Source organism: Amblyomma mixtum, chromosome 5 (assembly GCF_055824585.1).
Source record: "Amblyomma mixtum isolate Tamu chromosome 5, ASM5582458v1, whole genome shotgun sequence".
NCBI classification, from domain to species: domain Eukaryota; kingdom Metazoa; phylum Arthropoda; class Arachnida; order Ixodida; family Ixodidae; genus Amblyomma; species Amblyomma mixtum.
In genome coordinates, this window is record NC_143016.1 from 8,232,139 (window position 1) to 8,260,008 (window position 27,870).

At 49.2% G+C, this 27,870-nt stretch overlaps 1 protein-coding gene across 1 annotated transcript in view; it reads right to left on the reverse strand.

Annotated features, from left to right (window-relative positions):
* Positions 1–21,770: 21,770 nt before the first annotated feature.
* Positions 21,771–27,870, reverse strand: part of LOC149341260 (uncharacterized) — an 82,475-nt gene continuing 76,375 nt past the window's right edge. Inside the window, exons 4-5 of the mRNA XM_089543252.1 lie at positions 24,915–26,950; positions 21,771–22,309 (exon numbers count right to left, since the gene is read on the reverse strand). Of these exons, the coding sequence (XP_089399378.1) occupies positions 22,135–22,309; positions 24,915–26,950 (2,211 nt within the window). The 3' untranslated portion in view covers positions 21,771–22,134. The remainder of the gene's footprint in view (positions 22,310–24,914; positions 26,951–27,870) is intronic.

Genomic DNA, 27,870 nt, shown 5'->3' on the forward strand with positions numbered 1-27,870 from the left:
CTGACGCACCCGCCCTGCAACAAGACGACACGCACCTGCGAACGTGGTCAGGACAGAATCTGCCACTATTGGGCTCTGCCAACGTGCAGGTTAACTACAACGGCCAGACCCATACGCTACCTCTGCTTGTTGTGAAGGGCACAGGATCAAGCCTTCTAGGGAGAAACTGGTTTTCTCCACTAGGCGTGATGATATGCGGCATACACCAGACGCCGAGCCAGAACATGGTTGAGCAACTGCAAGAGAAATACGAAAGAGTATTCTCGGAAGAGATTCCAGGAAACGAAGGGCCCCCGGTCACACTGGAGTTGTTGGACAACGCGCAACCCAAATTTCTGAAGGCCAGGCCGGTGCCGTTTGCTCTCCGAGATTCAGTTGAAAAAGAGTTGGACAAACTGGAGCAGCAAGGTGTCATCGAGCCGACGCAGCATTCAGAATGGGCCACACCACTTGTCGTAGTTCGCAAGAAGAACGGAACCATACGCCTCTGCGGAGACTACCGGAGCACCGTCAATCTTGCGACTAAAGCGTCCTCTTACCCGCTACCGACACCTGAAGAAGTATTCAGTGTACTGCGTGGCGCAAGAGTCTTCAGCACATTGGACCTCACCCAGGCGTATCAGCAGCTGAAGGTGAGCGAGTCAACTGCTGAATTATTGGCAATTAACACACTGAAAGGCTTGTACAAAGTCAAGCGACTGCCTTTTGGCGTAGCTGCAGCCCCGGCCATATTTCAAAAATTCATGGAGACAGTGCTTCAGGGCATCCCAGGAGTTTGTGCCTACCTTGACGATGTCATCATCAGTGGCACTTCCACTGAAGAGCATGCAGTGCGCCTAGAGCTCGTTCTCGAAAGGCTAGCAAACGCTAATTTGTGCATAAGCAAATCGAAGTGCTGTTTTGCGGTGCCAGAGGTGCAATTTCTGGGACACCGAATTGATGCGGAAGGCATTCACCCTACCGAGGACAAAGTGCGAGCGATCACAGAAGCACGAGCTCCAACAAACAAGCAGGAGCTACAGGCTTTTCTCGGACTCTTGACGTTCTACGAGCGGTTCTTGGAACAAAGAGCTACCGTGGCCAACGACTTATACCAACTCCTTCGGAAAGATGTGACATAGACATGGTCGCCACGCCATCAGCAGTCATTCGATGCCCTGAAAGACCTGATTCGAAGATGTACAGTCCTCCGCCACTACGACGAAAGGAAGCCTCTGCTTTTGGCTTGCGACGCATCACCGTACGGAGTCGGCGCGGTTCTATCGCAAACTGACGAGCAAGGAAGGGAAGCTCCCATCGCCTTCGCCTCACGTACGTTGTCGCAAGCAGAACGCAACTACGCGCAACTTGACAAAGAAGGGCTAGCCATCGTCTACGCGGCGACACATTTTCACCAGTACATTGCCGGCCGGAAGGTGACCTTTATAACCGATCACCGACCGCTATTGGGCATTCTGGGACCACAAAGGCCTATGCCACCAACTTTGTCTCCGCGAATGACACGTTGGTGCATCAAACTCTCAGCGTACGACTACGCTCTGGTCTACCGCAATGGGAGTAAACATCAAAACGCCGATGCGCTAAGCCGTCTGCCACTAGACGCAACTGTTGACGAACCATTTCCACCAGGAGACGTTCTGATGTTCGAAGCACTGCCAGAACCTCCGCTTACAGCAGGCACAGTTGCAGCATCTACGCAGAAGTGCGCAGCTCTCCGGCTAGTTTACACAGCTGTTCAACAAGGCAACGTGCATAAACTCAAAGGGGACAACTTCGACGCTTACCGCAGGCGAGCTACAGAGTTGAGCACCCATCGCGGCTGCATCATATTTGGGTCCCGAGTTGTGATGCCGAGAGAACTACGCGCACAAGCTATGTCTCTCATCCACGCCGGACATCGGGGCATCGTTGCAATGAAAAAGTGTGCCAGAAGCTACATGTGGTGGCCTGGCATTGACAACGACATCGAAACAGTGGTGCGAGAATGCAAGCCTTGCCAGAGCAGCCGGAGCGCCCCGCCGAAAGCTCCTGTCCCAGAATGGGAAAAGCCAGACACACCATGGCACACACTGCACATTGATTTTGCAGGACCAATTGAGGGCTGCACTTTCCTTGTGGTCGTAGATGCCTACACAAAGTGGCTTGAGATAAGGCAAATGGGACAGACGACTTCGGCAGCAGTCATTGACAACCTCCGATCACTATTTGCAACGTTCGGCCTGCCGCGCAAGGTAGTGTCGGACAACGGAACACCGTTTGTGTCTGCGGAGATCCTCAAGTTTTATCGCGACAACGGGATCTCATCAGTTACATCGGCCCCCTACCACCCAGCGACAAACGGACAAGCCGAGCGCTACGTAGCCGAGCTAAAACGCGCCCTTGAAAGAGATCAGACAGGCTCGCTGCAGCGCCGCCTTGCGCGCTTTCTCTTCAAGCAGCACACGACGGTTCAGAGCACAACAGGCGAGACCCCCTCGAAAATGATGTTCGAGCGTGAAATGCGAACCCAGCTCACAGCCATCCTCCCCGAGCCAAAGGCAGAGACGTTCCGGGAAGAAAAAGCAATTCCGCGCTGCGGCACGCTTAATGAGGGGCAGCGCGTCCTCGCCCGACAGTTTCTGAAAAAGCCACGCTGGGAGGAAGCTACAATTGTCAGACGCATAGGCCTGCGCTCTTGGCTCGTCAACATACATGGCACAGTAGCACGCCGACATCTCAACCAGCTGCGTAGATTTACGACGCCGTCTGAGAGCTGTCCGCCAGCGGAGAGAACACGTGCACCATGTTCCCACATAGCCTGGCACCTCTTCCCGGAAGAAGAGACTTCGCCCAGGACAGACCTAGGAGACACAGCGAACAACAGCCAGCCTACAAGTGTTTCTCCCCCGAGCGCACAAAGCCAGCGCGCCTCCACGCGTGAGCGCCGACCCCCTGCACGATACCAGGCAACTTTCTAAGGGGGAAGGAAGTGTTGTGTCCCCTTATTGCTTTTGTGTGTGTGCGCCCCCGCGTCCTCCTCCTAACGACCACTCGCATCCTCCTCCTAACGACCACGACAGTTGCCCCTCGTCGCACGCTGTCGCCGGATGCCCCCCCACGGTGCGCCCCCGCACCCTCCTCCTGTTCTGGGAAGCCACTCCCTGCCGTGGACGCTTCTCCACTCCCTCCTTTCTTCGGGCGGCCAGTTCGGCTCCTGCCTCGGTCGACGCTGGTCGCACCCTCATCGGCTTTAAATAAACGAAGTCTAAAAGTACCGTGTGCGTCTTTCGCTGCATTCAACACAGCGACCGGACACGACAGTTTACAAGTAACCTAACCTTGAGAGTGTTCATCAGCGCCACCCACGTTCATAAGCGGCGGACGTAGAACGTCCTGAGTTACCGCAGGTGTGACGTAGAACGTCATCGAACGGAGAGGGTGGAAGGTGTGTGAGAACCCTCTTATGCTGCCTATGGCATCAAGGCTGCCAGAACCGAGGCCCTCGCTAAGCAATTAAGCAAACAAGGGAAGGGGAATGAGGGGCTCGTTATAAATATGACAGAAGCCAACAGCCACAGAAACCAAGGGGCACAGGGGAATTTTTTTTTAAATTCCTTTATTTATTTTGTGGTGCTGATCAATTTAGAATATTACTGAATATGTTATCGCTTAAACCTAACTGATTAGAAAAGCAGAAGAAAAAACAACCACGTGCCGCCGGTGGGATCCGAACCCACGACCTCCGAATTCTTTTTTTCTTCTTTTCTTCTGCTTTTCTAATCAGTTAGGTTTAAGCGATAACATATTCAGTAATATTCTAAATTGATCAGCACCACAAAATAAATAAAGGAATTAAAAAAAAATTCCCCTGTGCCCCTTGGTTTCTGTGGCTGTGGCTTCTGTCATATATATATATATATATATATATATATATATATATATATATATATATATATATATGATCAGCCAACAGTTGTACAATTCTAGCGAGCTCAGTTTTGTTAAACAGAACAGAACGAAAGTTTGTTATGTTACCAATGATTACTGTCGATGCAGGAAGGGGGTTCAGTCATGTGATGTCTTGCGAATAAACTACATAGAAAATGAAATAGGCATGCCGGAGCAACTACTTTGCGATGGTGGTCGCGGCGAGACGGTATATAAGTTGGTGACGAGATAAATTCTTGTGCTTATAAAATATCACGAAAATTTTGATAAAATTATCAAGACTCAGGCGGAAGGCTCCTCTGTGAGCCGGTGGGTTAGGTAGATTTAGACCAGATTTCATTAAAGTAGCATATACATATACACGCGAGAATGGTCTGTAGACCATGCAGGTCCCCGAGCGAGATGCTCTTTACTGCCGCTCCAGATACGTTTTTTATCCTTTACATTAATTCCGGTGACTCGGTTAAAGGGAGACTGAGGCGGTTTTCGAATCAGCTAATTTTTTAGGGTTTTGAAGTAGTGTCATTGCTGATCACGTCTGTGAAATTATTTTTTCGATTTTGGTCAGAACAGTGGCGCAATCACCAATTAAAAACGCGATTTTTAAATCTCCCGCGCCGCGTGCGACCGCAGGGGAGGAGAACAGCGGAGAGGGAAACCTCGTCCATGTCGGCCATCGTGACGTCACGTTGAGGAGCCGGGGATACTTCGGCGCACCCGAGAGAGCTTTCAGCGCGCGTTGTTTCTCGTGCTGCATGCGTTGTTCCTCGTACTGCGTGCGTTGTGACGTACAAAGCGTGTCAGCCGACCTTGAGAATCAGATTCAACACGAGGTACTACTCTGCTTTCGTGTCCACGAACAACTACGCCCGCGACTGTGTCGTCTTCCACTGTTTTCCGCAAGATCATACGCTCGCAGCGCAAGCGCTCGCTGCTTTGACGAAGAATTCAAGCCGACCAAAGCAAGCGTACTCTGCTCGAAGCACTTTCGTGAGACCGGCTACATGCAGAGCTTGTCCCTAATGTGATCTCTGGAGATTTCGGTCGCGGCTGAACCATGACGCAGTTCCTTTCATTTCCTCGCGCATGAGAGGCGTGTCACCATTTCGAAGAAGCGCCTCTTCTAAAAGCAGAAATATGCTCACTAGAAACACGCCCCTGCAGAAACCTAATAGATGCTCAAGCATGTGTTGCTCTTCTCAGCTTATAGGTGCGGCCAGACCACCTGAGGCGTGCTCAGCAAGGCTCGGTTAGTGATTTTGTACTCGGTTCGACGTGTCCAAGCAAGCAAGCAAAGCAAAACACAATAAAGCAAAGCAAGCAAGCATTGAAGCTCTTCATATGCGGCATCTCGTTTAATCGTATCTAAGCGATTAAAATGAAAGCGTTCGACGTTCTGATTTCGGATGAAAATTTGACAGAGAAATGAATGCCAATCAAGTTTTTGCAAAAAAAACATCATGTCTCGCAACCTTACTCGGTTTCTTCTTCAAGTTGTGGCAGCGAACGAGTTGCAGCTAGTTTGGCTTTTAAACACACATATAGTTGGCCACTACTTCACTGAACCTAAACTGCAAATCTAGGAAGGGCGAACGTTTCCGAGGCAGCGAGGCAGCGTTTCCGAGGCGCCACGAGTGAAGCAGCAGCCTTGTGCGCGTATTTAGCTTGGTTTCCAGCGCACAATGATTCCTTCAATATCCTGTGGTCACATGCCTCGCAGTGCTTGGCCACTGCGCTTCGCTAATTTTGACAGCAGCTTTGTGCTGCTTCATCGTTTCCTTGAAATACTTTCTTGCCCCAACCTACGCCGGGTAGTGAGAATAGGATTTTTTGTACACAGCGCTTTGGGCCTTTTCTTTAGGATGACTCTCTTTCGGGCGAGCCAGGAGGCGTCCGGTGGTGGTAATTGACTTGAGTATTGTTCGCACCCCTTCCTTTCCGAGAATACCAGCCGAGGTTGTGCTGGCACCTTTTACGCATGATCTGCGTACGTGTCTTTCACGCTAGCGTATGCTTGTGCTAGGCGTAGAATTTTTTGCTCGTGTCTTTTTTGCTTTCAGGTGATACGTGGAATGAACAAACTGTAGTATCCTTTTCTTTGGAGGTCAGTAAAGAAATAGTCGCCATATTCGCTATTACAACGCCACGGAAAGCTGCGATCTGCACTCAGCGCAGCGCCGGATCCGCATCGGCAGCTTCTCCAGTCCTCAAAATGACGTCACGACCTCGCTTGACCAATCACGGGCGGCGGCGCGCCGCGCGGCGTGCCCCGCGGCACAGGCCGCATATTTCTGCTAAAAAAGGCAATTCGCGCTTGTTTTTGCCTTATTTGGATGCGATATTCGAGCATACAGCATGAAAAACTATAGGTCGCCGCTGCCAGCCGGATTTTCAAAAAAAGTGCTTCAGTCTCCCTTTAACGAACGTAGCACGCGAGACAGAATTCATTGTAAAAGAAAACAAAAAATGGATTATCACGGTGGGAATGTACATTTCACTCGCTGATCCAGGCGTTGTGGGAGATGCCCTAGCCTGCACATGCAAGTCCTACCTTTCAACGCTTGCTGAATATGCGCTGGACATCTTGCTTATGACCTGAAACTTGCGACTTGCGAAACTTGCGACATAATTGCTTTTTTGAGAACGGTATATTTTCCGCGGTGCCAAATATTTTTTTTTTAATGAGTGACAATACTCCAACTTGGCCACCACAGAACGATGCTCACAGGATCTAAAAAATGCCAAGAGTAACGTCGAACACTATAGGTAATATGTATATTCCAATCTCAACAAATCTCTTAACACTTTAGTACGAGAGTAGTGAAATCTCAGCAAATACGTTCTGCATGAAGTGCGCTATCTAAAAACAACCGTGCCATGCAAGGCGCTGTTGTTTAGCTCCGTTCACATGTGGTATGTCAAGAGGTCGAGAGATACTGGGAAAGAATGGAGAGGTCGACCGTCGGAATGGTGCCCGAAGGCCTTAAGATAGCTAGAGTATGTCCTATTCATAAAGGTGAGAATGATAGCTCAGTAAATAACTTCAGGCCCATATCTGTCCTTCCAATTTTTTCAAAAGTGTTCGAAACTATCATAAATTTAAGATTAATAAGCTTCATAGATAAATACAGTATAATGAGCGATGCTCAGTACGGTTTCCAGAAGAACAAATCATGTGAACTCGCACTACTCAACGTTAAGCAAGAAATAATAAAGAACATCGAAAATCGTTTATACACAATAGGCTTATTTCTAGATCTTCGTAAAGCATTCGACTCCGTTAATCATGACATTCTTTTATGTAAACTGCAGAGGTATGGAATACGGGGGAATGCGCACAAACTCTTAGAGAGCTACTTGACCAAACGGTATCAATATGTGTCTTTCAATAAACTGTTCTCGCCACGATCAGTAATTTTAAATGGTATTCCTCAAGGGTCGATACTGGGGCCTTTGTTATTTAATCTGTACATAAATGATCATCCATTAATACATTCTTCACCTCGAATAGTCATGTATGCAGATGACACAAACCTATTCTTTTCAAATGCGTCACTGCCTCACTTAGAAATAACAGTAAATGATTACTTAGAAAACCTCTCTTACTGGTTGGACACAAATAAGTTACAGTTAAATGTAAGTCAAACCAAATATGTGATATTTAAACCTATAAATAAACAGTCTTTTGCAAATATTGTAATATTATTTCGCAACACGCGACTGCATGAGGTGACAGTTCAAAAGTTCTTAGGCGTATGGTTTCAAAATGATATGTCCTGGAACACGCATGTGAATAAATTAGCTGCAGAGTTAGGAAAAACCGTGGGCTGTATGTATAAAATTGGTAAGCTCATTCCTTTGTGGTTGAAGAAACCATTGTATTCCTCTCTTTTCCTCTCCAAGTTATCATATTGTAGTCTAGTGTGGGGTACTACTACAGCTCATAACTATAACAAACTAACGATCCTCCAAAAAAAGGTGTTGCGAATATTTGAAAATTATCAAGGAAAACCATCTGATCTTCCAACAGACAAGCTATTTATTAAACATGAAATGCTTCCAGCTGCGCAAATATATTATTTCAAGTTATTACAATACATAAAAAACAATAAATTGTACCTCTCTGAAGCAAACCTCCAAGAATCAAAATACACCTTACGTAAATACACAAGAAGAATACCGCTCACTAGGACCAATTATGGCAGACAGATCTTACATTTCCAAGTTCCTTATTTGCTGAATTTCATAGGAGAAGAAATTAAATTCCAAAAACCGGAGTTTAAGAAATATGTCAAATCGTATTTGTTAAAAAAACCTATTTCTTTTCCTCAATAAGACAATGTTTGCATTCATTAATTTTCGGTGTAATCAAGGTGTATATATATTATCAGAGTACGGTGTGCTATGTGTCTGTAATCTATGTGTGTGTGTGTTTGCAATTACATGAGTTTTCCAGAGTGCCGAGATGTGCATTTAGCGTTTCTTTTTTCCCTTAAATTCTACTAAGTGTTGTCTAATTCCGTATTTATATGTTCACTTTTATATGTTTAAATATTTATATGTTCAAATGTGTTTTTGTAATTGAGAGCTGTTTCACTGTCTATCTTTTATTTTTATTAAGTGTGCACTGAAATGCCAAATTGTGCTACCTGGGGCAGGAGCCTCTGTCAGGCTATGAGCCTTTAGCTCCTGCTCCTTTTTTCTCTGTTGTGAGAAAATGAAATGAAATAAATGAAATAAATGAAATAAAGAAAGAAAGATATGTGTACGTAGCATCTTCCTCTGCAGAAGTCTGTGTTCTTATTATTTGCTTTGGACGGACCGGTGAAAGTACTTTTAAGCATTTTATGCCCGCACTCTACTCGTAAGCCTAGGAAAACGAGGCTCGAGTAAGCAGCTTTCTTTCATGAAGCCTCTTTCGGGCCACTGCTTGTCCAACAAGTCTACGATGTGCTGCATTTTATTACGAGTTTTGAGAGTCGGACCTAACCTGCAATTAAGTTCTTGTTACCTTTTACACGGCACAGTGAGAACTCGCGCTCTGTGTCTGGCCGATCGAGGCAGCCAAAAGAACTTCAGAAGCGTCGCGGCAGACTTCTCTTGGTTACCTGCTGGAAAATCGAGGAAATGAAGAGCAACAGACATCAGCTCTGACCTGAGCTGAACCATACAAATGAAGGCTGTGCAGCGTTTTGGCACCTTGCTGGTTGAAGAAAGCGTTGGACTTACACCAGGGGAGAAAGGCTTGCATGTAGGAAAGCGTGTAGGTATAGTTGTAGGAAAGCCACTGCATGCAGAAACGTCACTGTGTCCCTTCTCTCCTGCGCAGTATGCGCTGCCACGCCGACTATAGCCCAAGGTCCTACATTAGTGCCTCAAAAACTTGACTCCTGGGCACCGCCCGGCAAGCTTTCTAGATTCCCAGTCAATAAACGTTTATTAATGCGTGAGCATTATATGGCTTTGTTGCGTCAGCAAAAAGTGTCCGCAATTTTGTCAGTACGATTACGTCGTTCTCTAAAGATAAATGTGCGAAAATGCGATTGTGGCGGACAGTGTGTGATAAAATGATGCCGTGGAAAAAAATTTGGTTGACGAGATGTAATTAGTTCATTAATTAAACGCGAAAAAAACCGAAAAATACACTTAGACGTCAAAATAGCCATGGACGTCGATATAGCATATGGACGCCAGAACAGACACGGTCGTCGGTATAGTATGTGGTCGTTTTGCTTTCGCATTGCTCCAGTGCGGGTCGCCACAGTGATCTCACAAAGTTTTTTCACTCACTCCCTCAACACGGGGAAGGCTGCGCAGTGATAATCAAGAAGCGTGATATTCAAGAACCCATCAGTGATAACGGTGGAACACTGTACACGTGTAGTGCACGAAACAATTAAGAATGCTCGAGCGGGATCCCCAGCTTCCTAGAACCAGTGCTGTAAAACAGAATCTGATATCATATACTTTATCCTTCATATGCCGGATGCCTCTGGCTGTTCCGAGTCCGAAGTGCATCCGACAGCGTTATTAGCATTGCCGCCGCACGTGCCGTCGGCCACAGTTTTAGCGCGTACTGTGAGCGGAAGTTCATTATAAACCGCGCCGTTTCGAGTTTTCAGCGCGAAGCGCCTTTGCATCCGGACGCTTTGGTTGTCGAGTCAGATTTGCGAGTGAATTGCATCGACGGCCTTGTTTGCGGTTTCGCTGCGCGGCACGAGCGTCGTGGAAAGAGCTCGGCGGAACCCACGCATCAATTGACAAGAAAATAGGGGCCCGCTTCTCCGAAGCGGCACGTTTATGCAGCTCGGCATGCACACGAGCAACGCGCGACTTGTGCCGTAAATTTTCCGCTTCCTTTGCCACGCGCGTTCGCGCCTGTAGTCATTAAATGCGCACACGAGTAGAGTCACTGGAGGCTTTGCCGTAAAGAGTACCGCAGTCCTCGTCTCCACGATTCCGGATTTGGAAGGTCGATGGTCGAATCTTGATGGCGCGGTAAAGAACCTCACATGGTCGAAATTTCCGGAGCCCTCCACTACGGCGTCCCTCATAGCCCGAGTTGCTTTGGAACGTAATACCCCCATAAATCAAACCTATCTTGGAAACACTGGGCTGTGGCAACCATGTACCTTCCATGCCCGGTGGCAGGGGAGAACGATTGCGGTACTGTGAATATTTTCCAGTGACTAACGAGAAGGGCCCCCACCTGTCCCCTCCCCTGCCACTGCATGCGTGTGTGCAGCTGGCGTCCGGTAATCCTCTGTGCTATGCTAAATCACTCCTTGTGCCTTCAATCCGTTTTGTTGGAATCTCTACGCTGTTCTATTTCCGAGCGAGAACTTTCTTTTGATACTGCGGAGGTCTGTTCCTCGTCAAGAATAGCGTTTATTAGATTGCCTCACTCCAGTCTAGATCAATCAGTTCGATCAAGCCTCCAAGCAGAAAGGAATTTACGGAAGTGATCGCGCTCACTATGTGATCAGTAAACGTTTTTCTCGACTTTAGGTATAATAAATATAACTACAAATAACAGAGAAAGCCGTTGCAAAGAGAATGCTCTTGTGTCGTGCAGGGCCCTCGGTGAAAACGCTACGAACGACTCCAGCTCGGCGGGTTTAAACGGTGCACCGCACTGCGCAAACGTCCGCTCCACGCGCCCTCGGCGCTCGTTCTCGCAGCCTCGGTTTTCCAGGTGTCGGCCCCGCGGCCCGAATTGCCGTCGACCCGACAGCGAAGGCGACGACCGCGGCTGCGAAAAGCAACAAGAGCCGCGGCTGCTCGATCCGTCGCCAGATACTGGCGCTGCGCAGAGCGGTGTCGGCGCTGACAGGACTGGGTGGAGGCCGAGACATTCGCGCCGTTGTTTCGGGAAGGCCCCGACGATGGATCGCACTCGCCGCCGCGTCGCATGCGAGAGTGCCACTAGAGCACGCTCTCGTGCACGGGCGCCCTGATGGAACGGTGCGACAGCGCCTGCAGTGGCCGCGCGACTCCGCCTCGGATCGCGTATGCAGGAATGCCGCGTGTCCCGTCTCGGACGCGTCTTCTTCCCGGCTGGAGGCGCTTGAGCCGGGACGAGGAACAGCGCACGCCGTCTCGCTGACGGACGGACGACCCGGCTACGAGGCCCCGCACTTTGCGCTGCAGAATACGCACCCGTCTGCGGTGCTCTCGGTGAGGCGTCGTCTGGAGGCGCGCTTCATTTTGGCCGCGGCCCAGTCCTGCGCAGTATGCGGCCCTGCCCATACTGGGCACTTTACGTGCCATGAACTACATCTCACAAGGCGAACACTTGATTTTATTCAGTCATTACAACTGCGTGAAACAAATTACCTTGTCAACGTGTGTTGAAAAAAATAAACTTTCAGGCATAACATGTTACCCACGCATGTGGAGTTGTCTTCCTTCCCCAGAGCCCGAAAGCAAAAATAAACGACACAAAGCGCCCAATAAACGTGTGTGGAAGGCGCACAAGAATTCACAATTGCCCGGGTAGCGCAGAACATTAGAGTTGTGTTGTAATATTGCCTTTTAGCGGCAGTATAATTGCTTCTGTCGAAGGTTACGCTGCTGTTAGAAATTACAATCTAGACGTTTCGGGGCCGGCTCGGCTCCTTCAGAGGTGGCAGGGGCTATTATTGGCTTGTGTCACGCTTCGAGTGGCGGGATTCCTAAATTTAAAGGTTTCGGTTGGAGATGTCTCGCAGTTTACTATACAAGATATCAAACCCAACCAGAGGCGCAGTTCTGTTTAAATCTTCAGTTAAAGAAATAAAAACAGCGCTATAATTTGTGTCGTAATCATTATTTAACGTTGAGACTAAAGACGCTAATTTTTTATTCTAAATATTAGCATCAGGTTCAGATCAACCATAAACCAACATAAAAATTCTAAATTCTGTGTAATGTACAAATCATACAAGATAAAATAATATTGCGAATAATTTCAAGAATTGTTTTCTGGAACCTTTTCATTACTGTTTGTACAGTAATGATGTTTTTAAACATCATTGCTGTACATAATTACTGCCAAAAATTTTTAGTTAAATATATTCGATAGTGCCTGCCATAGATAACATGCATAGCCTTAAAATTTCATTAGAAAACTTTGTTTCTTACCCATTTACCACTTTCCCTTTTGAGACACCCTTCAAGCTCCATGGCTGTATAAGCTTGAGGTCTGGTGTGAGTGCACGTAATAGTTGTGCTTTATTGCAGTGCTCAAGTGTCAGCCTCGTTGTTCCTTGAAAAGTGCTGATCGAAGCTTTGGGCTCTCACATTCGGCACGGTCTGGTCGAGGAGGGTTAATTTATCGTTTTAGCAAAAGTTGTATATATGTTGTTTGTACGTTTAATTCAGTTTACAAAAAAAAAAGAACTTCTTTGTTTATTTCTAACGTTTCAGGAACGTTAGAAAAAAGGCTGGAAAGAACAATATATTAACGTTTGCCCAAAGCACAATAGTAACATTGTTGTAATGTTACCGGGCTACCTGTAGGGGTGAACGGATATCGGCTAAAGCAGGGGACACAGGTGCGACAACTTCGCCGACGCGCCGCACCGATCGTCGCGTGCGAACTGCCATCCCACTGCAAGCAGGGACACACGTAGCGGTGAGCATCGCTGCACCGCTCTACCCAAGCTCCGCCCACAACCGGTGTCACACATCGCCACACACATCGTGCGATGTCAGTGCATGTTAAAGAACCCCAGGTGGTCGAAATTTCCGGAGCCCTTCACTACGGCGTCTCTCATAGCCTGAGTCGCTTTGGGACGTTAAACTCCACAAACCAACCAAACCAATTAGGTGTATTAAGTTGGATCAATAAGCTCTAACCCACCAACCTGTATAGCGGGTTCAATGCGAAGAGTCATCCAATAATCATTTGATTGTTATATATACGTAGTGTGGTGCAACCACAGCGGGCTTTCAACTGAAACTCAAGAGCCATTTGCGTAGAACCTTGTACATTTAGATGACGATGCGGAGCTGGACCAGTTGGTAAAATTGTTTTATTGTAGAGAGAAGTGCAGAACTGGAGGACAAGAAACGGAGACAAGTACTCTGTCCTGTCGAATGCGTCCATGTGTTGTTCTGCATCATGCATCCCCTGCCTACAATGGCCCCCGTTCGGAACAGGCTCACGAGAAACAGCTTGTTCTTTAGCGGCGCGTGCCCACCAAGCCCCGGTGCATTCTTTTTCTTTGCCTCGAGAGAGCGGCTGCCGTCGGCCTCTTGCCCTCGGCGCTTTTGTCGACGTCCGCTCTCGCAAGAAAAGGTTTGTTGTTATCTGCAGCGCAGCAGCGGCGTCCTCATGCCTTGTCGCGGCGGCCCCGCCCGCCTCTACCCTCGGCCGGACGCGAAGCGTCAGGAAGCTCTCTGCTTTCGCCACGCTCCGCGGCGACGACGACGGCGGCAACGTGATCGCGCCATGCAAAACCACGCGGGGCTCCCCGGTGGAGTTGCGCAAGCCAGCGCAACTTCACACCGACGACAACGTCCGCCGTCGCGAACCGGCGATAAGGCTTCGCCGGCCCCACCCGTCTGCGCAGTCGGGGATCGAACACACCAGGTAGACGGAAATCATGGGGGTGTGGCGTCTCTTGAGGCAGGTGCTCTGCCTGCTTTTGGTGATGATAGTGATGGTAGTGATGGTTTACTGACTAAGCCCTTCGTAGCTTGCGGGGGCTTACTTAAAGAAATGCATTGTTCCTCAAACTTTTTCCATAGAGCCTCAGAAGTCACTTTTTTTTTTTTTTGAGGAGTTAAGCCATTTTTCAATATGATGCAGCCAATCAGTAAGGCGACGACACCGGATATACCTTGGCCGCGCAAAACACGGTGGTGTACCTTCCTCTATTCGGGCTTTGTCTTGAGTGCAGCCATCGTTTTGAAACGGTTTGTGGTTTGTGGGGTTTACGTCACAAATCGACTCAGGCTATGAGGGACGCCGTAGTGAAGGACTCCGGAAATATCGACCACCTGGGGTTCTTTAACGTGCACTGACATCGTACAGCATACGGGCCTCTAGAATTTCGCCTCCATCGAAATTCGACCGCCGCGGCCGGGATCGAACCCACGTCTTTCAGGTCAGCAGCCGAGCGCCATAACCACAGAGCCACCGCGGCGGTCCATCTTTTGAAATATTACGAATAAAATAATGCGCCTGCCCCGTAAAGGCTGTTATGTGGAAATTCTTAGACGTTGCTAACTGGCACCTGGTAGAAGCAGTTCAAAATGCAGGGCAAATTCATGAAAGAAAAAAGTGCGGCAAAAAAGGGTGAAATGGTTTTTTGACAATTCGAGGTTATTCGATAATTCGAATCTATGAAGCTACTTGGTAATGCGTGCAAAGTAGTTTTGCGCTAGCATTTAAAATGGCGACGCAGTCACCGATTAAAACCACGGCGATTTTCAGGCTTCTCCTCACTGCGTTGGAGAAGTGCGGAGAAACTCGTGGTGACCTCAAAACTGTCTACATTTCAGATGTCCACTGCCTTCGTCTACATGCTGCCACGCGTCTTCTGTTGCCGCCATACAAGGCTTCACGAGCTTCACCTTCGACGGCATTCTTCTTCATCCTTGAAACAACCGCTTCTTCGTGCCGCCGCGGTGGCTCAGTGGCTATGGTGCTCGGCTGCTGGCCCGAAAGACGCGGGTTCGATCCCGGCGGCGGCGGTTGAATTTCTTTGGAGGAGAAATTCGAGGCCCGTGTACTGTGCGATGTCAGTGCACGTTAAAGAACCCCAGGTGGTCGAAATTTCCGGAGCCCTTCACTACGGCGTCTCTCATAGCCTCAGTCGCTTTGGGACGTTAAACCCAATAAAACAAACCAACCAACCGCTTCTTCGCTGAAAACTTAGTGCCGCCGTACGTGACGTCACCAGTGGGGCCTCTGCCTGTCGCTGAGCACTGCAGAGAAGCCTGAACACCGATGTCCCTTTAGTCGGCGATTACATCACCATTTCAAATCGTAGCGCAAAAAAATTTCGCATGCTTTACCTGCAAGTTTCAAGCATTCGGCTCGGCTAAAATCATCGAATTATAAAAAAAACTCTTCAGTTGCCCTTTAGGGGTGTGATGCGAGAGCGGTTTTTCTTGCCCACGCCGGCAAGGCCATTGTTTCATTGTTCAAATCAGAATCATTATGTGAAAGGCCGCATGGCAAAGATTTAAAGCCCCGATTTAAGCAAGCCTTGCGAGTGTGCTTACGTTGTGTCTGACTCGTAACCCGAGGGTCAGGGGTTTCCGATGCGCCGCTGGTGTGGCTGGCGCCATCTATGGAAGCCTCTTGTAACAGCCACCTTTTCGACCAGTCCGGATTTTTTCGTCACGCCGACGGCAACGCCGACATCGTTTTTTTTTTGTGACACGGGACCTTCGCTTTCGCTAAAAATTACAGGGCGATCAGACTTCTGACGCAACAATTCTGCGAAAGCAGTTGGATTTACTCTCGATAAGTTTGATGTTTTAACTCTAATGTTTGCTTTAGCCTAAACCAATGCTTCAGACACGCGAAAGAATTTTTTTTTGAAGTTGAAGTTTGGAGGAGGTCGGTCGAGGGTGGTGGTGTGCGGCTGGGGGGCAGGTGGTAGCCTCTCCTTAGCGATCTCCACCGCCAATAATATTTACTGCGTCATTGAAAACGATGATGAATACTGAAGAGCAAAACAAATTACGGTCACTTACTAATGATTTCATGCGAGTTGGAGAGCCGAAATCAACACTTTGACGGCTACTTCAGGGTCTTGCGCACCCAACCTATCGCGTTACTTCGAGGTGGCAACGTTGCCCCCCTGACTAAAACCGCACATAGAATCAAAGAAGCTAAATGTGGCGTCATACTTAGCTCCGCGCAGCCACCTCTATACCCTTGCACTGTGCAGTGTATATTACTTTCTTGAGCCCTATCAACATGAGAAGAGTAGCCGTTAGTCCGAGAAACATTCGGCAGTAAGGCAGGCAAATTGTACTGAATCGCTGAACACTAATGAGTTCTCTTCTCCGCACCTGGTACGCTAAAATAAATGAAAATACCATCGCCAACGGTGAGGATAAATTCTCTGATTTGGCCGCTACCTTGGTGACGCCAGTTGTACGTTTAGCGCCACGATTTCGCATGTCTTTTTGAGATGGCACTGACAGAAATGTACGAGAGCTTACGCGAATTCACAAGGACGCAGACAAAGCAACGCGTAGGACGCGCGCTGTCTCTTCCTTCAGTTTCCTGCGTCCCCGTCAACTCACGCTTCTAGAGTGCGGTCACTTTCTGCGGCCAATAGGAGCGGCACCAGGGGTATGAGGGAACTCAAATGTGAACCGTTACACTTGAGTAATTAATAGCAGACATTCTCAAGAGGGCAAATATTTTGAAGCTTGCGAAATAAAGTTATTGCGGCTGCGGCCATCGAACCTGCGATTGCGTGTTTAGCAGTGGGATGCTTTAGACATTGAGTCAGTGCTGCTGGTGCCGAAGGCACTGGCAACAGATATTAATTTGACCCCTGCTTTATCGAAATCAAATTATCCAAATATCGAAAAAGAGCACATGCGGTCGCCGCTCGCCTACGCACGCACACTCCATTCAGGCACCTGTTATACGCCTGCGGGACAGGGAGGGTTTTCCTGCCTCATTGAAGTAAAATCACGTAGCTGGACCAAGAAACTGTTTTTAGAAACACGGGACTTGCAGAACATGTGTCATATATCCGCGATACATTAGCGGTGCGGGCGAATTCTTCTTCTATCGACCTCAGCCTATAGTAAATAAGTATGTGTCATACTTAGAGGGAACACGGCAACGCGTGGCCGCCGCACTTCGAGTAGCGCCGCCGTCATGGAGGAAAGAAAAAAAACTGAGGAGGGAGAGTGACGTCACCTGGCCAGCGTTTGCAAGCCGAGTGTTTATGAAGCCGTTTTCTCTCTCAGTTTTTCGCTCTTCCAGTCAGTCTGTTTTGGTTCGGTTCTGGTATGTTTTAGTGCGCGCGTATGCGCGGCTTGTGGCGCGAGGCGTCTAAGCAAGGAGGTTAATCTACAGCCAGTTTGGCGCGCTAAGCCGCGCGTGCGCGCGCGCAGCGGGGCTAGATTTTAGCGCACGCTGTCACGTGGCGTGATCACGAAGGACAAACTCTTTTTTTTACTATATTTTTGCTTGTTAAGACCAGGCTTCAAGGCTGTCGCCGGAGGCTCCCTCCTCAGCTTTTTTTACTCCATGGCTGCCGCCCACAACCGGCCAGAATCCGACTTTTTCACAAGGCCACTCTGCGCATGGGCGCCTCTTCTCCTGCTCCACTGGTTGAAAACGAAAACCGCCAGCTTCTACTGCGCATGCGCAGTTCATATTAGTGACGGGCGCATGCGACAGATGGCAGCAGCTGTCAAGCACACACACACACACACTTGCGGTTTCGCAGGCACAGCTGTCGCGCCTGCGTCTCCCACGTGTGTTTGTTTTCAACCAGTAGCAGACGAATATTCACCACTCCTCAGAGGGCGCCACATCTTGTGAAAAAGGCTGGCGATGAAGGCGCACGCGCAGTAAGCGCAACCGGCTGCTCTTTCCGCCCATGCGCCTGACGCCGCACAGTCTCGCCGGTTGTCGGCGGCAGTGCTTCGCGAAGCGCGGCGGCTACAGATTGCGGTGTTCCCTTTAAGTGTAACGCATACTGTTCGCCAGCAGGGCTCACAACTAATGGTAATCATAATTCCTAGAGGAATGAAAACAAGAACATATTAGTGTCATTTCCACAAAGAGCGTGGAACATGTCAGTGCGAATATATTGTTCATTTACAAGAAATACTTCAGCCTCACGACTAGTATGACGTGAAGTTGCCATATATTCACGACGTTCTACCAACGTTAGGGTAGAGGCGCAGGCGGTTGAGGCGTTGATAACATTTGCGAATCTTTATGCCTTCCTATTGTCCCTGGCGCCAAGAAAAAGAACACGAGACAAGCGGACAAAGAGCCACGCGCACAGCCAGGGCTCGCGAAGATCGCGTTTCAGCAGCGACGTGATCGTGCGAGAGCGAACGTCTCAAGTTCAGGTTCCGCCTGCACCTGTACTGTGCATGGACGGGATCGTGTTCCGCACAGCCGGAAGGCACGACGTGCCAGCAGCGGCGAACAGCGTCGGTGTGAGCCGTTGCTTGCCGGCTTGTGTAATCGAGGGAAATATGTTTCTTCACGTTCGCTGAGCTGAAAGCGGAAGTCTCGAATTTGAGGCAGATGCGCGCAAACTATACAGTGCCGTTGCGACAGCAGCTAGCTCGGTTGGATATCTCTCTTTTTTATTGCACCGTTCGCTTTATGACTGCAGTTGCTCCACTTGCTTCTCATGGTGAATTGTTTGCTGTAACGGGAGGACACGCAAACATATTCGAACACAGTGACTGTTGTGCCGCTGCTGTTAGGCCCTTCCGCAATGCACAAGCGGTAACTGTGTTTTGAAATGCCTCCAAAAGGAAACTTCGTCATAATATAGTGGGCGCAAAATAACACGACTGTCTTCGTTTTTATCTGTGCAACACGTGCGAAGTGACTGAATAAAGCCAGACTATACGACACTAGCGCAAAAGCCCTAATCTGGTCGTTCTAACCATAGAAAAATCGTCTAGCGTTTGTTTGTCTGTCTGTCGAAGAGCAACCTGGATCGCTAAAATTCCACCGATGGCAATACCTGCCATCGCGGGGCAGTGGCGCATCACTTAACCGCTGCACCATTGCGCCAGGAAAGGTACAAGGACTTCAAGGGACATATGAATGTTAAGTACAGAAAGACCAATTATGCATACATGGATACGCCATGCTTTCGCACTGTATACGAATGTTGTAAACATTCTCTTTCATTTTTGTTTGTTGTGGTCAGGCAGTGTGAATTTCAAGGACAATTTCATGACTGTGGCCGAACACAAGCGCTGAAGTGGGAGTAAAATCAGTCTTTTTTATGAGTAAGTATTTCGTTATTATTCTTTTTACAAACCTGTGCATCGATTACATATTTCCTCATATATAATTGAAATATTTATTATTTTTTTGCCTGGCATGTAATTCACTTGTAACATAGCCTGTCTTTACTCAAGCGGTAGACAGAACTTTTCTTAAGCTGTGAAAGAGCAGCTTCTTCTCTGCTGCCCCCCCCCCCCCCCCCCTTATTCCCAATCTTGAAACAAACGCTCAATGATTGTACTGTTAGCCGAATAATTCTCTTTTTTTTGTTGCCTTTCGTGATATTTTGCTAGAAGTGAAGCAGGTACAGAGTCAAAGTTTGTTCAGCTATTGTAGTGCCGCGGACTTTGATTAAGCTAGGGTAGGAAGATGGTGAGGTTGTTGGAAAAGATTTCATCGAATTAAAATGCGCTCTTCCCAACACTTTAAGAGCATACTGACCACGATAAGCAATACTTTCTTCTTGTTTAACGCACATGCCCAATCCACTGACCTGTGTCCACGTTAATGTGCCGCCTTTAATGTCGTTGTTTGAGCAGCAAATTTTTCTTTACGCGCAGAGATGCATGTTTTACGCTTCTGGCATCGACTTCTGCCAGAAAAATGGACGCATGTATGATGATAAAGAAGCAAAAAAGTTTTATTGCCCCTGCCTGAGTTCAGCCATGCCCACATTTGCTCAACCGCCTGCCTGTACAATTCATCATTACAACATAACATCCGCCCCCCTCTCTTTGCTTTTTTCAGAATCGCTGCTTGATATGGGACAAATGCAGGCTTCAACGAATTATCTTAGCGAGAGGTAACTTAGAGCACGGGATGACGTCGAGGAAAATCACGGAGCCACTGCTGGCCGTGACAGGCGCCAACGGCACCTAGTGTGACGGCTCCCGTCGTTGATTTGGTCTTCTATAAACACCTGTACCTGTTTCCCTTTACGGTCACGCCTGATACATCTCGAAATCGGAATCGGGCCCATATCGCAGGGCCCAGTTCTCGGCGGCCGCCTCTTCAATTTCATATCTGCGGTGAAATACAGAGTTGGAGAGAGCCCTCTTGATACTTATCATTGACACCATCCTCTCGGTCGCTCCCCCGATCGAAGATGACCCACTCCACGGCCCGAGGACGGCACGTTTCCACCAGACGTCACATATCAGCTGGCTTTGTGTGAAACGGTGCCGCTCTATTTCGTCCTGCTTCTTCGATCTTAATTTGAAAGCAAGAAGCTACAATAACCGCCTGGCTTCTGCAAGCTTGGCCCTGTACGTTTCAAGTGGCATGCCACAGTAGAGTCCACATGTTTTTGGTGGGTCTTCGGTTATATCACGAAAAACAAAACAAAAAAAACTTACCACTATTTGCCGTTTACGCAAAAAAAAGAGGGGGGTGGGGGGGGGGGGGGTCTAAGAGGTCAACTTCACGCGTCTGATGGGCGTGGCGCCCGGAATAGGCATTGCGTTATTTATAGGCCGTCACAAGCGTTTTCTAGTGTGTCTATGTAACTACTGCGTATGCCGTTCATGTGAGTACAGTTATGTCACGTGTACACTCGGTATGTTGTAGACGCAACGTTTTGAAACTGCCTAGTCGTGCGTAGTGCACACCCGCCGCGGTACATAATTAGCTTACTAGCATGGCTAGCATGAATAGTGCAATGTACGCCACTCAGAATGAATAGAAAGCGCTTGTCCCATTCATCTGCTGTCCCTTGTCTCTTCTGTCGCGCTACACGAGTTCTCACTTAGCTTTATTCACAGTTATCGGTGTTATTTCGAATAACATCAATCAATTCGAATGACAGATTGAAAATCCATCACCTAGCGAGCGCTTACGATGAACTGCTGATTATAAAGATTGCTGCTTACTGTCGAATAGAATCGAATAGAATAAAGGAGCCCATTACGATACAGACAGTTCACAGTCCGTGGTAAGGATGCTACATGTATCTCCTCTCTCATCATTTGTTGGCCGTTTCTAGGTCATCATATAGGTTGGCCGTCATCTATGTTGGCCGTTTCTCGAATAAACTTCAGTTGTTAGTCCAGCGTTGTCCTGTGTTCTTCTCCTGGTGTCTCGTTCTTTCGCTGGTGAAGTTATGTCTGATGTACACCAACTAGCCCACATGGGTACCTTGTTATCATTTGTTTCCTTCGGCCGCCGCGGCTTCAACATTGAGAGAAGGTTTTTACCGAGTCAGTAGGGACAGCGGAACTCCTCTGCGAGCAAACGCCATCCACATCACACATTACTTACCGTGCCCAACATTTTCGAAAATTCCAAAGCGATGACTTGTAGGCGAGTTCTTGCAGCGGGAAAGGGCATAGCGGACATTCCTCACCTACTTTCCAGGAACGATCGCTGCTGGCGCTCTCACACTGGCGGTACAGAAATAGAGCCCATAAAGAGAGGCAAAGATGACGAGGAGTTTCATAGCGCAGCGTTGTTATTAAGGCATCTTTAATTACAGGACTAATGTACACATTCTGGGCGGACAGCTGACGTAGTCTCGTACTTTCTCGTGTGAGCCCGCCTGACGGCATACCTGGGCTCTATCAAACTAGCGTATACAGTCAAAGCGCGCGCTCGAGGTCCCGTTTCGGGTGCCCGCGTTGTTTTTCTCGGTTGGAGGTTGCCCACTTGGCAAACTGCCGCCGGGCGGTCGGTGCAGGAGAGCGGGGTGTGAGTGGCGTTTAGGGAGAGAGAGAAGGGGATGGCGTCAGGTACGTGACGTCATATATTCGTAGTGAGTGACGTCACTTGGCTTGGGCCAGGGCGCACTTGGTGCACCGGCTGTGCCGCTGCTGCTGCCTGGCGGTGAGTTTGAGTAGCTGCGGCTGGGGCTGAGCGCTGGCTGCGTCGCTAGATGCAGGGGTCGGCGAAGAGGCGGGCTTTCTGTCCTTGCCGTTGAGCACCGCACTCGACTTGCACCTGCAAAAGTGAACTCAGTGAAGACCACATTACGGAATTCATCTGACAGCTGCTGCTAACAGTTAACTGAATTATAAGTGTCGTCGATCGTATTTTTCCATTTTTCCAGCACCTCCCTTATAATTCAGCTAACTGTTTATATATATATATATATATATATATATATATATATATATATATATATATAGCGAGAGCATGGAGTACTTGACTGACCCGAAAGACGCGGGTTCGATCCCGGCCGTTGCGGTCGAATTTCGATGGAGGCGAAATTCAAGAGGCCCGTGTACTGTGCGGTGTCAGTGCACTTTAAAGAACCCCAGGTGGTCGAAATTTCCGGAGCCCTCCACTACGGCGTCTCTCATAGCCTGAGTCGCTTTGGGACGTTAAACCCCATAAACTAAACTAAACTGAAGTACCTGACTGCTTAAGAGTATATAGCGAAGTATACGCTTCGGTAAAGGAAACATATTTATTTGACTCGACGTTTCGATCAGAAGACCTATCTTTTTCAAGTCTTTCAAGTTTTTCATGTTATATATCTATATATATAAACGCCAACACTCGTCGAAAGCAATGAGCATAGGGGAATTTTTCTGTATTTTTATATTCTTTAAAATTGCGGCGTTCATCAGTGGCAAATTAATAGTGTAAAAATGACAGCATAGAAACAGAAATACCTTGGTTTCGGTGGCTATTTGTATCCTTCATGTGCGTGCACACACGCACACACGCACACACACGCACACGCACACGCACAGGTCACTTTACGGACTCGCATCACCCAGAAAAATAAGTCCATTGTAACCGGAGTACGTTTTAAGCGTAAGAAGAGGAAAGGCACAGCTGCAAAAGACTGTTTTGCGACGCAGTTTTACCTTTTATTCGAGTACAATGAATGAACTTAAATGAGCCGGAAGGAACTCTGCAACTATGTACTCAAATGCGATGCAGACATACGGCAGAACAGTTATATTGCTGCTCGACTCTACCCCCCTCCCCACCCCCGCCTCTTCCACTCCCAACAAATCCACTGGAGGCGACTCCAGTCTCGAACTCTTCCCACTCCTGAGCCTCTATCCTACTTCCGCCCCGTTTCCCCAGAGTGCACTCTCTGCGGAGAATCGCACGCCACCCTGGACCACATCCTATTCGGCTGCCCTGCCGATCCTACCCCGCAGGGACAGCCAGCCATCGGAACATGGGAGGAATGGGAGGCCCTCCTTGCGTCGCAGGACCCGGACATTCAACTTCATTGTGTGAACCGGGGAGCCAGTGCCAAGGCCCTACGTGGCCTGGACACATTAGTGTAATGTGGGGGCTATGCAGTGGCCCTGAGATGTTGATGGCTCCAAACTCACTTGAAAAATAAAGTTTTCTATCCATCCATTAAGAATCTCTTGATTGTCTAGATGTGCTGAATGTGTTCGTGCGAGGTCTCTTTCAACGACTATAGGCACCAAATTCTAGCTTCCGTGTTTCCATCTTTCAAACGATGCGTCAGATATTGGTATACATGGAGTCCCCCGTGGTATTCGCTTAAGACCGCTAAATAAATTATAATTGAACGTCTTCACGACGCTGTTACGGTTCCATCAACCGAACGATGGCCATGAAGTTGCAGTTGTAGGCAGTGGCACGTCGAGTAAATGCTGCACCACTGCGCCAGGAGTGATATATGAGGACTCCAAGGGATCTATGAATGTAAAGCAGAGAATGACCACTTCCGCATATATGGGCATCAACCCATTAAGGCTATCGCCTCAATCCCCTAAGACGGAGCTTAAGACCAATTTTGCCGGTCTTTGCTGAAGCCTGTCTGATCTTGAAAACCGAATATCGAACTGAAACCGAAGTGAAAACCGAAGTGCTAGCGCACCTAATTCGCATTTGGCCTAATCGCGCTAAATCGTCCGCCATTTTTTCCGTTGATTTTGCGCTGGAGGCCGCCAGCTTTTCTGCAACACGGCACCTTTAAAAGCAGATTCTCAGACGCTTCATTCCTAAACAAATAAACAAGAGCTTTCAGCCTTCCTTTTGGAAGCTCTTTGCCCATTTCAACGTCATCGTGGAGCAGATCCATCTGGGTGTGACACCACCGGCAGAGTCCATTGGCACGCACTCCTAGGCGCACCCGGATAACATTGACAAATTGTTCGGTTGGTCGCAGAGCAGTCGCTGTCGCTTTTCCTACCCGGTAGAGGGCGAAAGGTCAGCGTGCTCTTTAGGGTGCCTCGATGCAGCGTTTTTTCACTAAAAGTACGCTGCATCGAAGCGCCCAAGAGCTTTTCGTCGACGTTTTGTGTTTCCCTCCTTCTTTTACCTCTTGTCCTTGCGCGAGAAGACCTTCACAGCCTAGTTGTAACAAGATTACAACACGAATAATTGGCAGTAGCAGACACTGTTCAGGCGAAATTCTGCATTGATGACATTACCAGCATGGCCACCTTAATGCGTCGAGGTTAGAACAGGAAAATGTCACAAAATACACAACTTATGCTGTCCTCGAGGTATTCCCTGGCTCTCTTTTGAGGTTGCCGGTCAGTATAGTTTAGCCACAGAGAGGCGCCCATCGCGTTCCCTCTTCCAAGCGGGCATGCTCACGTACCTGGAAATGATTTTGCCAATAAGCTTCTCCGCCTCCCTGGTCGGGGACATGTTCCTCAGTTTGGTCAGCTGGCCCTCCTTCCGGGGGCCCGCTGTCCCGTTGGAACACTGAACGCTCTCCAGGGGCACCCGGGCCGTCGTCCGGCCGAGTGCGTTGGGCTTGGTCACCGTGGACGAGATCTTGCCCGTGCGGACGTTGTAGACGTTGTAGCAGTCCGTAGAGACGTCACTCGCAGCCGACGGCGGCTCGAACGTCTTCTTCGTCACAGAGGTTGCCTTGGCATCTTTCGTCGCCTGTCCCTGCGTTCTCGCGCTCTCTCTCGTCCCTGTTCTGCTCTGAACACCGTTGGTTTTGGCAGCGGCTGGCGCCTTGGCGCATCCATTTAGTCTTCGTTGGCACTGGGGTGACGGCTCTCGGATCTTCCCGACGGGAGAATGCGAGCCGTTCATTGCTCTGTGACACATAGGTGATGCTGCTCGGCCTTTGCCCACTACGGGGGATGGCGCCTTTGGTAGCGGGCGTGTGAAGAACCCGTCCTCTGGACAGTCGTCAGCCACGCGCGATTTCTCCCCGGCGGTCGTCCTGTCCTTGTTATTTTGTTCGGAATTTTCGTGGGTCGTGGGCAGGACTTGGAAGGTGACCCTCTTGAGCGTGGGCGAGACGTTCTCCTCTGCGTGCCGTCTGGCCTCCTCCTTTGCCTTCCGCGGCGGAAGCGGCGGAGGGGAGAAGTCGTCCGTCGTCCTCGACGCAGCTGCACTGTGGCCGTCCGAGAGCTCGGGATTCCGATGGCTTCGGAGACTGCGGCTGCGACACAAACTAGTCGTCGACCCCATGCTGTGACCGTTTTCGCCGATGTCGCTGTTACCACCGGCAGAACTCTGTGCCCTTCCGTTCCAGGGCAGGCCGTCGCGAACGTTGAAGTCTACGTGAATGGAATTACGAGATTCAGACTTGCGCCGGAAGCTTCCTGTTTCTGGCAAAGTTCGGAATGTTACGGTGAGCCTAGTGTTGTCCCTCTCCTGAATGGTTCCGTTTGGTGAGTAGCGACCGCTGACCACCCGGACGGCGTTGCTGTCTTCCGAATCTGGCCGACCGTTATGCGCAAGAACCCCGAAGTTACAGCTACCAACCTTGTTTTGAGTGAAGATTTCCCTTTCAGTGATGTCACTGCAGTGGTTGTGGTGAGGACTCGATGAATCCGTCCTTGTCGATGTTCCTAGTGGTCCTTTTATCGCGCCATCTGTGTTCGGCGGGCTTGCTTCATCCCTCTCCATGGCGCATGGCTTCAAAGAAGAATAGAAGAAGGTCCTGGAGCAGATAGGAGAGGGAACTTGTCTTCGGAGGCTGCTGTCTTTCGCAACAAAAGCGTCCTGGTGTTTAATGTCGGTGCCGGAAGACACTGAGTTGTGGCTGTCTAACGCATGGCTGCCGGTCCTCACTAGCGCCCGCGAGACTTCCATGGGACTGGAAAGATCTGCGAACTCCTTCGGCACGTGTGTTTGTACTGGTGGTGAGCAGAAGGATTTGAGTTCTCCGCCAGAAGGCGCGTGTGTCCGGAAGACGTCGTCCTTAGCAAATCCATCGACGTGATCCTGCTGGCTTGGGGAGCTTCGATCACTGTCAGCGTACATCTGGCTTCCCGTTCTAAGAAGTGTTTTGGATGCAGCGTCGCTTTGACACGTGGCGGTCGTGTCCGGTTGTTCGACAGGCTGCTTTTGCGTATTTTGCACCATAGACCTCTGGTCGAGAGCAACTGGCAGCTCGGTGAAGGGACGCCGGAGAGGGCGGTTCAGTCGGTTATCCGGAGAGTCCGGGATGTGTGCTGTGGTGACACCGTTCGCGGAGTTCCCATTCAGCATCAGCGCCCGGCGCCTTCTCTCGGGGCTCAGGTATCGCCTCCTGGGAGGCGGACTGACCGGGTAGTCACGCGCCGAAGTCACGGAACCCGAGGAGGAGGAGCGCGGCAGGCTGGGCGGAGGCCGCTTAGGCACCGGCGGTGGAACAGCGTCGTCCGCTGCCGACTCCTCTTGCTCCTCCTGGAAGAGGTGCGTAGAAACGCCACCGGTTAAAACAGTGTGGACGCTTAAGACAGTGTGGACGCTGGTTACTAGTACACTAAATATAGAATTATCTCATTAAAATTATGTTCCTGTAGGTTTCCCCGACGCTTTCCCCTGCCGCTAGGCTTCAGTCAGCTAGGTTGGCTTCACCGCATGAACGTGGTGCGGCGTGGTAAATGAGTACAGGAGACCGAAGACCCACCTCAAGCACATCCCAAGTTCACCACGTCACGCGCCTTCGCAACGCTAGCGTTGCCAACGGGTGCCCAAGACGGGCAGCCGACCCGTCTCCGCGCGCGGAAAGAGTTGGAAGAGCGTCTTCGGAGGAGCGTTACTTACAGGGGCTCGCCGAGCAATTCGATAAATCTATGGGTTCTCCGGAGTTTTGCGGTTTAAATAATAAAAAAAGGGATAAACATATGCCGGATAATTTTTTTTTTTTTTTTCAAATTCGGTTTTAACCTAAAAAGGTCAGTATCCTTCACATGTACTCCATGACCTGGTGGCTGTTTAGTACCAGTTACAATCGGTCAAAAGAAAGGATAACTAATCGCGGAAGCCAGTAGCGGGGTAAGACAAAGGGATTCGTCGATTAAGGGCAGCTGATTCAGTTTTTAAAAATTACACGATACTAAAGGATTCCAATCTATAAAGGGTTAGGTAAATGATGCCAAATATTTTGCGCTAGCATTCAAAATGATCACATAATCGACGATTTAGTTTCACGCTTTTCCTCAAAGCACGGGATGAGTGCGGAGAAGCTCGGTGATAGCGTCACGGACGCGGAGATTTCAAATTTTCGCTGCCTTTCCCCACAACTAGCCGTGCATCGTAGGATGCCACCGAACAATGCTCCGCAGGCGTTGGCTTCGATGGCATTGGTTTTGTTCCTTCAA